This window comes from Salvelinus namaycush, chromosome 9 (genome assembly GCF_016432855.1).
Source record: "Salvelinus namaycush isolate Seneca chromosome 9, SaNama_1.0, whole genome shotgun sequence".
In the NCBI taxonomy this organism is placed as follows: domain Eukaryota; kingdom Metazoa; phylum Chordata; class Actinopteri; order Salmoniformes; family Salmonidae; genus Salvelinus; species Salvelinus namaycush.
Window position 1 is genome coordinate 15,932,326 of NC_052315.1, and position 10,639 is coordinate 15,942,964.

The window sequence follows — 10,639 nt, forward strand, 5'->3', positions numbered from 1 at the left end:
TTGTATATTAGCCTATTATTTCCAAATTCTTCTTATTTCAGTTCAGTTAATGAACCTCTGCAAGAGCACCCTGAGTGCCAATTGCATCCTCAAGGTAGAGCTGTTTAACTTTGGTCTCTCTCATAATGGTTCCATCCATCTCTCCCTCTATGTTCCCCTACAGAGACACTGTAATGGTTCAACCCAGTATATAGCCAATGTAGACCATCCAATTCTCAGCAGACCCAACCTCTGTCAGACAGACAGCGATCATAGAATGGGAGAGCGCAATTGTGGTTATGGAGAAGTCTTGAGAGGATAAACAAATTAAGTACAGGATAACTTGAACGTTTGTTGTATTGGAGTCGCTAATAAACCATAAAAGTCAGTCAAATATATACGATTTAGTTGCAGTAAAACGTTCGCTGTAGTGTACGTTATTGCTGTGGACGTGATACGACCATATAATGCTGCCTTGGAAGAAGAATAAGTTCGACTTGATTGAGGAAGATAAACAGTCGAAGCAGAAGGGCTATGCCGTGAGTTTGAACTACTCTGCCCTGACCTCCTTTGCCAAGTCTTGCCCGGAGAGTGCTTTGAACAGGGTTGGAAGCATGTTCAAGACAAAAAGGAAAAAGGTTAAAATTACCAGTGAGGACCCCACCTACACGGTCCTCTACCTGGGTAATGCCACCACCATCCAGTCGAAAGGAGAAGGCTGTACGGACGTGGCTGTGAGCAAAATTTGGGGCAAGAGCGAAATGGGCAAAAATGGCACGAAGATGAAACTGACCATCAGCTCGCAGGGCATCCGAATGGTGCATGTGGACGACAAGGCGAGGAGACCGGGACATTTGTATTTATTGCACCGGATAACCTATTGCGTTGCGGACCCAAGGCTACCCAAAATTTTCGCTTGGATATACAGACATGAGATGAAGCACAAGGCAGTGATGCTGCGGTGCCATGCGGTGCTGGTGTCCAAGCCGGAGAAGGCAAAGGCCATGGCACTACTTTTGTACCAGACCTCGGCGACAGCGCTTTCTGAATTTAAAAGACTTAAAAGGAGGGACGATGCAAGGCACCAGCAACAGCAGCTGATAGGGGAACAAACCATACCCCTTGTGCCCCTCAGGAAGCTTCTAAACGGACAGTGTTATTACAAACCGCCGGTGGAGCGCAGCAGGAGCGCGCCCAAATTGGGCTCTATCACAGAGGACTTAATCGGAGAGGAGGAAGAGGAGAAAGCGATGCACTTTGAGTGTGAGGACATTTTAGACACGGATGACGATTGTGTGGGCAATGGTAAACATGAGCTGTCCCAGATCATCAGTGACCTTGGAGAGATGAGCATAGGAAACGACGTACAAACACTAAAAGCTGACCTTAGGGTTACACGACTCCTCTCTGGGGAGAGCACGGGCAGCGAGTCGTCATTAGAAAGCAACCAGGAGCCAATTTCTGTCTCAAACGGATTCGAGGAGGGGAAGATGCAGGAAATATCATGAAGTCTACGTTTTCCTGGAGCCAAAATTCCCTCCACTGGGATAAGAACAATTTCCTTTTCTGTTTATTTTATGCTGTCGGCTGTGAGTGTAGCCTATGCCTGTATTATTGTACCCCCTCGCCGACTTGAAAGGATATAGAGGGGTAGCCTATGTTATAGTTATTGAGTGATATTTTGGCGAACATTGATAGCCTACAGAAAAGGGGCAGGACTGCATGCTGAGACTGGCCCCGAAGTCACCGTGCGTACCAGGAGAGTGATGCACCGCTGATTCACACTTTATTAAGATGCTTTGTATTAGAACTTGTTTACCCAACCCAATTCCCGCGTGGAAATGCATTTTTCTTGCGCAACATTGTCCAGAAATATGTAGCCTAACATTCCATTTTGAAAGCACGTTTCCTTTTTGTCGCAATGGGTTAAATTAGAAGTCCCTCGCTCTCCTTTCAGGAAGCTTTTCTACAATTATGTTTTTGCACTGTTGTGAAATTCAGTCGAGTATTACGTTTATTATGTGTATAATATCGTTTTCTCGTATATGTTATCAGAAACATCAATGTCATATCTTTGCTGTGCAAAAGAACAATACCCTAATGTATTAAGATGTACATAGTAAATGCATTGTGTATAAAAAAATATCCATTATTTTTTAAGGGAGAAAAATGTGGTTTGTTTATGTGAACCTAAAAAAAATACCAATAAAAACAACAAAATAACATGCAGGCGTTTGTATAGTTTATGCACTCATTTGGAACATTATTTGTTCAAATCAGGTATCATCTCCATCAAGTGCACCTTGTATTATTTGATGGCTTTTAACTTTCCGCCTCCAAATGAAGTCCAGATACTGATTATATCCATCACTGGGTTTAGAATTGCGATGAATTAATGGAAACATTAATGTCAGCATTCACACTTCAAAATTTGAAGGCCTGCTTTTTGTTGTTGCATAGCTCCATACCTGATTGATAACTCATCCATTTACCGACATGACACCCCTCATCCTTGGGAATCACATCATTTTGGGGAAATTGTTTTGATACAGGGTGGCATGCATAGGAGAGACATGTAGGGCCTAGATCTCAAGGACCCATTTTTTCTGGGGAAGGAAAAATACTATTTTGTTCTAGTGATTTCTAGTCAACTGTCAGTTCTCTCACAGACATTCTGCATTGCTCAGTTTATTTTGGTCACTGTTTCAAGATGTTACATATAGTAGATGTATTAGGCTACTTGTTGAGTCGACAAGCCACACCTCTCCAACACCTCTATTTTCTCTCCTGCTCTGTGTGCCTACAGTATTGCAGTCACCATGGGAATGATGGAATTAATAGAAATGCTTCATGATTGTTATGGTTGCAGTCATAGAACCTTACGGGCAGGCCAGGCCCAGCTAAACCACATCAACACAAGGTGCTCAAGTCATGAAGGATAAAGTATTGTGTTACATCAAACAAATACTTCATGTAAGACCAAGGAGTCTATTTTATAGTAGTTACTAAACTCAATGTTATTCATCTATTATTACAACTTAGTTACTGCATAATTTGGTAGAGATTTAAGTGCCTTAAGTATATCTGGAATAGCTATGTGTATCAGTACATCTCTGAGTCATGTCTGTATGTTAGTCCAAATGTCATCTTGACAGGTTTGATATTTGAAATCTTGCCTACAGCCTGGGTTGTCTCGTTTGAACAGAATAGGGTCTTAGGCTATGTAAGGTCTTAGGCTATGTGCATTCACAGACTGCCACCACCCTCTACTTTAGCTGCTTTTCTATAAGTGAAAGGACTGGCACGGCTACTTCCCTCCCATGCACTACCAAGCCCGCTTAGCACCAGGCCCACATGGATTCCACCAAATGTATACAGTTCCTGTCTGACACTGAGTGGTATTAATAACTCAGTAGTGCCACTGTGGTCACAGTAGTGTTCTGTCGGGGGTTGGGGCTGTCACACTAAGCATGGCATTTTTCATATTATTTTTCATGAGAAGAGCTGAGGGGAGTCACCACTCTCTGTGGCTGTCTGTCTGGGGGGACTACTGTATTGATGTGGACATTAGTATTCTAGTCAGGTATAGTGCAGTGCAGCTCCAGCCCGGCATTAGCCTCAGTCTATCTGCCAGTGCTTTACCTCAGAGACCTCTACTGGACGCAGAGATGCTGCTTCAGAGGCAACCACTTCTACCTCTGCTGCTGCTGCTCAGTAGCAAATAGAAACTGAATTAGAGATTAGGGGAGAAAGGTGAGCTTGTTCTCTGTTTAGTACCCAGGTGATGTGTGGATGCCTCAATCAACCTAGGCTGTCCAGACTTTTACAACACTTCATGTATAGCCTGGATGGCCTACCACGGCTCTAAAAATGGCAAGTCGGTGCTTTGGGCCAATGATTGCCCATGGGTCCTATAAAAAGCAAAACTTCTCCTCATTTTGAATTGATGCAGTGGTGCTCAATAGGACACGGTAACACAAAACTCCACTACTGGGCTGTGTCACTCACTTCACTTTCCTTTTTTCTGTCAGGAAGCTATGAAACTGTACCGAAATAGCAAGCGTGTCAAAACCCACACAGTTTCCCACAGTTTCCCTTCTCGATGTGGTGCTGCCCCAGCTGCTGTCTCACTGAAGCCTCTCGTACAATAATTACACCACAGACAGTACGACATCATCAGCCCACGCCCACCCTGAAAATAAAGCAGCAGGATGTGCTATTAGTGGACAACTGCAAACTAGAGCTATAAACCTCTCATAAAGACCGTGAAACTGTCCATTAGTATACTATTTAAAGCTCCCCTTGCAATCACTAGACAGTTTGGCCCTAGTGCAGCAGTGACCTGTATATTTTCACTCCGTGCCAGCAAGCTCCATTTAGATGCTCTATTACATGGCCGCCAAACATCACACGTTGTTCCTGTCTCTCTTGTTTCTCAGGGTAACCTGGATATCCTCTCGATGTGTATTGATAATTCTAATAAAACAGGCTTTTAATTTGAACTTTTATTTAACTAGGCAAGTCAGTTAAGAACAAATTCTTATTTACATTGACGGCCTACCCCGGCCAATTGTGTGCCGCCCTATGGGACTCCCAATCACAGCCGATTGTGATACAGCCTGGAATCGAACCAGGGTGTCTGTAGTGACGCCTCTTGCACTGATATGCAGTGCCTTAGACCGCTGCACCCTCGGGAACCCCTATAATGTTCAAAGTTCACCTACAATTTCCCCTTAAAGGTCCCGCAGAGTCATCCCATTTCCCAAGTAAAAGTAGCCAATGAATGACCAAAACATCACCCATAATATTTTTGAGTGGGTGGGGAGCTTATATTCATGAGCTCGCCTTGACTGACAGCTCTTTGAAACACCCTTGTGGTTGTTGCCAGGAAACAAGGTAAATAATGGGCCACATGTCATTGATGACCAGTTAACAATGGGCCACATGTCATTCCGAGCCTAAATAGTATGCCTCAACCCATTTCTCTGCAAAATGCTCTCACGGTCAACAGAGCTGTTCATGGACTGTTGGATATCAGACAAACGGTTTGGTCACAAGACGCAGGCCTCCTAATTGTCCCTAGAATTTCTAAGCAAACAGCTGGAGGCAGGGCTTTCTCCTATAGAGCCCAATTTTTATGGAATGGTCTGCCTACCCATGTGAGAGACGCAGACTCGGTCTCAACCTTTAAATCTTTACTGAAGACTCATCTTTTCAGTAGGTCATATGATTGAGTGTAGTCTGGCCTAGGAGTGTGAAGGTGAATGGAAAGGCTCTGGAGCAACGAACTGCCCTTGCTGTCTCTGCCTGGCCGGTTCCCCTCTCTCCACTGGGATTCTCTGCCTCTAACCCTATTACAGGGGCTGAGTCACTGGCTTACTGGTGCTCTTCCATGCCGTCCCTAGGAGGGGTGCGTCACTTGCGTGGGTTGAGTCACTGACGTGATCTTCCTGTCTGGGTTGGCGCCCCCCCCCCCCCCCCCCCCCCCCGGGTTGTGCCGTGGCGGAGATCTTTGTGGGCTATACTCGGCCTTGTCTCAGGATGGTAAGTTGGTGGTTGAAGATATCCCTCTAGTGGTGTGGGGGCTGTGCTTTGGCAAAGTGGGTGGGGTTATATCCTGCCTGTTTGGCCCTGTCTGGGGGTATCATCGGATGGGGCCACAGTGTCTCCTGACCCTTCCTGTCTCAACCTCCAGTATTTATGCTGCAGTAGTTTACGTGTCGGGGGGCTAGTCTGTTATATCTGGAGTACTTCTCCTGTCTTATCCGGTGTCCTGTGTGAATTTATGTATGCTCTCTCTAATTCTCTATTTCTTTCTTTCTCTCTCTCGGGGGACCTGAGCCCTAGGACCATGCCTCAGGACTACCTGGCCTGATGAGTCCTTGCTGTCCCCAGTCCACCTGGCCGTGCTGCTGCTCCAGTTTCAACTGTTCTGCCTGCGGCTATGGAATCCTGACCTGTTCACCGGACGTGCTACCTGTCCCAGACCTGCTGTTTTCAACTCTCTAGAGACAGCAGGAGCGGTAGAGATACTCTCAATGATCGGCTATGAAAGCCAACTGACATTTACTCCTGAGGTGCTGACTTGTTGCACCCTCGACAACTACTGTGATTATTATTATTTGACCATGCTGGTCATTTATGAACATTTTAACATCTTGGCCATGTTCTGTTATAATCTCCACCCGGCACAGCCAGAAGAGGACTGACCACCCCTCATAGCCTGGTTCCTCTCTAGGTTTCTTCCTAGGTTTTGGCCTTTCTAGGGAGTTTTTCCTAGCCACCGTGCTTCTACACCTGCATTGCTTGCTGTTTGGGGTTTTAGGCTGGGTTTCTGTACAGCACTTTGAGATATCAGCTGATGTAAGAAGGGCTATATAAATAAATTAGATTTTATTTTATTTGAAACAGCAGCAATACACAACTGCATTTCTATTGTTTTGTAACTAATTGCAGAATACAATTCACTGAAACACTTCTTCACAATAATTCATAATTCATAACAATAATTCATAATTAGTCAAACCTGAGTCACCTTAGAACCTTAAACATAATGGAATGTACATGAAAACAGCATACATTAAGTGTATTGGACAATTTATTGGTGCCTCTGCATTAGCATTATAAATGACATAATGTTCAGAATTGTGTGTATTGATCAGGCATTTATTTAATAATTTACAAAAAGGCCAGCATAGCTGACATATTAATAAACATGAACACAATTGAGAAATACAGGTGAGAAATAATAGTGAGACATCATTTGACATAAAACAAATAATAAAATAGGCCTAATATAGGCACCAGACTCCCCTACAGTCTGGATGGACCCCATTGATTTGTCCAATTTGTAACACTCATCTCCCGTCTGAATGCTTGGAAAACCAACAATACAAAGTAACAAAATGTGACATCATATCACGTAAAAGTGAATTACTTAGGCTTTAGGAAATGCAACCATCTACAGAGATTGTCAGGGAGGGGGTTGGGAGAGGAGGGGGACCGATGTACCCGCCTTCAATCAAGCAGGTTTCAGTTACCCACGTGGCTTCAGTCACCCCCAAGATTGAAGCGGGAGACAAATCCAGCTATGGCTTCTCACACTGGGCAGACAGGGATCCTGGGATCGACAGCTTGCACAGCTTCCCCACACGCTGGATCAAGGGTGACCTCGTTGAGAGGAGATCCAGGAGCCTGTCTACGTTGTCTGTTGTGTTTTTGAAAAGGGAAATATTTGTTAAATGGGTAGTACATTTTGTTCACTTTTATTTAGTGTTCTGAGTTACGATTCTATCAAATGATCTACTCATTCTACAATGTTTTCTGGTGTTTTTGAAGTATTCCATTTTAAATATGCAATATTTGGTTGTGCACTTTTTTGTGAAACTTTTCAATGTTTATATTTTGAATTTTGGTGTGCCTGAAATGCTCAATTGATTTGAAATGAATAACTATGACTTACAGGATGTTGGGTCTGTCTTCACAGGCTTCACAGCATATCCCCCCTTCTTTGCCCTGGGAAAGCTGATTTTGTATCACTGCATTCCTGCTGCGGTGGTTGCCTAGGATGCTGTGCAGACAGAGTAGATGTTTAATTTTCAAAAATGCCCATCATTACAACTTGATAGGAAAGACAAAAGGAGGTGGAAAGTAAAATAATAATAATAATTTTCAGTGTAGCCTGTCCACCAGAAATGAAAAGCAACCACTGCTGTCGGATTTCTTCATTCTTCAGAAAAACTTTCAATTAACACTATGGCATCCAGTCGCAACACAGTGTGCTTTTTCCCAGCATGCTGGTAACTAGTTTGCTAGCTAAAAGTCAGAACATAGATGAAAAGGGTTAGTTACCAGTATCGTTCTGCTTGAGTTATCTTATGGTTTGCGCACATGTGATGACGGTTTTAAGGCGTTACGTATTTAAATGAGTTAAAATTATAGGATCCTACCATTGGTGTATAACATTTCCAGTTTTACATGACATTGCATGAAGCCGAAAGTAATGCCTGCTTCCTGAATCCAAACTTTTCACATGGGGGGAGTGGACCATCTATGTACCAGCTACAGTCATTTTTCATACTTTGGTCTACCTACCATGAACTGGTTTCATCCAAATATCATCCAATTCGATTTTTTTTAAAAATCAAATCAAGTTTATTTTATATAGCCCTTCGTACATCAGCTAATATCTCGAAGTGCTGTACAGAAACCCAGCCTAAAACCCCAAACAGCAAGCAATGCAGGTGTAGAAGCACGGTGGCTAGGAAAAGCTCCATAGAAAGGCCAAAACCTAGGAAGAAACCTAGAGAGGAACCAGGCTATGAGGGGTGGCCAGTCCTCTTCTGGCTGTGCCGGGTGGAGATTATAACAGAACTATGCCAAGATGTTCAAAATGTTCATAAGTGACAAGCATGGTCAAATAATAATCAGGAATAATTTTCAGTTGGCTTTTCATAGTCGATCATTAAGAGTTGAAAACAGCAGGTCTGGGACAGGTAGGGGTTCCATAACCGCCGGCAGAGCAGTTGAAACTGGAACAGCAGCAAGGCCAGGTGGACTGGGGACAGCAAGGAGTCATCATGCCCGGTTTGCCGTGACGTATGGTCCTAGGGCTCAGGTTCTCAGAGAGAGAGAAAGAAAGAGAGAACGAGAGAATTAGAGAGAGCATACTTAAATTCACACAGGACACTGGATAAGACAGGAGAAGTACTCCAGGTATAACCAACTGACCCTAGCCCCCCGACACATAAACTACTGCAGCATAAATACTGGAGGCTGAGACAGGAGGGGTCAGGAGACACTGTGGCCCCATCCGATGATACCCCCGGACAGGGCCAAACAGGAAGGATATAACCCCACCCACTTTGCCAAAGCACAGCCCCCGCACCACTAGAGGGATATCTTCAACCACCAACTTACAATCCTGAGACAGGGCCGAGTATAGCCCACAAAGATCTCCACCACAGCACAAACCAAGGGGGGGCGCCAACCCAGACAGGAAGATCACGTCAGTAACTCAACCCACTCAAGTGACGCACCCCTCCTTGGGACGGCATGGAAGAGCACCAGTAAGCCAGTGACTCAGCCCCTGTAATAGGGTTAGAGGCAGAGAATCCCAGTGGAGAGAGGGGAACCGGCCAGGCAGAGACAGCAAGGGCGGTTCGTTGCTCCAGAGCCTTTCCGTTCACCTTCACACTCCTGGGCCAGACTACACTCAATCATATGACCTACTGAAGAGATAAGTCTTCAGTAAAGACTTAAAGGTTGAGACCGAGTCTGCGTCTCTCACATGGGTAGGCAGACCGTTCCATAAAAATGGAGATCTATAGGAGAAAGCCCTGCCTCCCGCTGTTTGCTTAGAAATTCTAGGGACAATTAGGAGGCCTGCGTCTTGTGACCGTAGCGTACGTATAGGTATGTACGGCAGGACCAACTCGGAAAGATAGGTAGGAGCAAGCCCATGTAACGCTTTATAGGTTAACAGTAAAACCTTGAAATCAGCCCTTGCCTTAACAGGGAAGCTAGCACTGGAGTAATATGATCAAATTTCTTGGTTCTAGTCAGGATTCTAGCAGCCGTATTTAGCACTAACTGAAGTTTATTTAGTGCTTTATCCGGGTAGCCGGAAAGTAGAGCATTGCAGTAGTCTAACCTAGAAGTAACAAATGCATGGATTAATTTTTCTGCATCATTTTTGGACAGAAAATTTCTGATTTTTGCAATGTTACGTAGATGGAAAAAAGCTGTCCTTGAAACAGTCTTGATATGTTCGTCAAAAGAGAGATCAGGGTCAAGAGTAACGCCGAGGTCCTTCACAGTTTTATTTGAGACGACTTTACAACCATCAAGATTAATTGTCAGATTTAACAGAAGATCTCTTTGTTTCTTGGGACCTAGAACAAGCATCTCTGTTTTGTCCGAGTTTAAAAGTAGAAAGATTTCAGCCATCCACTTCCTTATGTCTGTAACACAGGCTTCCAGCGAGGGCAATTTTGGGGCTTCACCATGTTTCATTGAAATGTACAGCTGTGTGTCATCCGCATAGCAGTGAAAGTTAACATTATGTTTTCGAATAACATCCCCAAGAGGTAAAATATATAGTGAAAACAATAGTGGTCCTAAAACGGAACCTTGAGGAACACCGAAATGTACAGTTGATTTGTCAGAGGACAAACCATTCACAGAGACAAACTGATATCTTTCCGACAGGTAAGATCTAAACCAGGCCAGAACTTGTCCGTGTAGACCAATTTGGGTTTCCAGTCTCTCCAAAAGAATGTGGTGATCGATGGTGTCAAAGGCAGCACTAAGGTCTAGTAGCACGAGGACAGATGCAGAGCCTCGGTCTGACGCCATTAAAAGGTCATTTACCACCTTCACAAGTGCAGTCTCAGTGCTATGATGGGGTCTAAAACCAGACTGAAGCATTTCGTATACATTGTTTGTCTTCAGGAAGGCAGTGAGTTGCTGCGCAACAGCTTTTTCAAAAAATTTTGAGAGGAATGGAAGATTCGATATAGGCCGATAGTTTTTTATATTTTCCGGGTCAAGGTTTGGCTTTTTCAAGAGAGGCTTTATTACTGCCACTTTTAGTGAGTTTGGTACACATCCGGTGGATAGAGAGCTGTTTATTATGTTCAACATAGGAGGGCCAAGCACA

General features: G+C 44.2%; 1 protein-coding gene across 1 annotated transcript; it reads left to right on the forward strand.

The window, feature by feature from the left end:
* The first annotated feature begins 245 nt into the window (after positions 1-245).
* LOC120053395 (protein FAM43A-like) lies at positions 246-2,202 on the forward strand. The gene has a single exon (XM_039000519.1). It carries the CDS (start codon positions 447-449, stop codon positions 1,485-1,487), a length of 1,041 nt encoding a protein of 346 aa, XP_038856447.1. The 5' UTR covers positions 246-446; the 3' UTR covers positions 1,488-2,202.
* Positions 2,203-10,639: the final 8,437 nt, after the last annotated feature.

Excerpts from the sequence above, each read along its gene's own strand:
- LOC120053395 (XM_039000519.1), top strand. The coding sequence starts at position 447 with ATGCTGCCTTGGAAGAAGAATAAGTTCGACTTGATTGAGGAAGATAAA.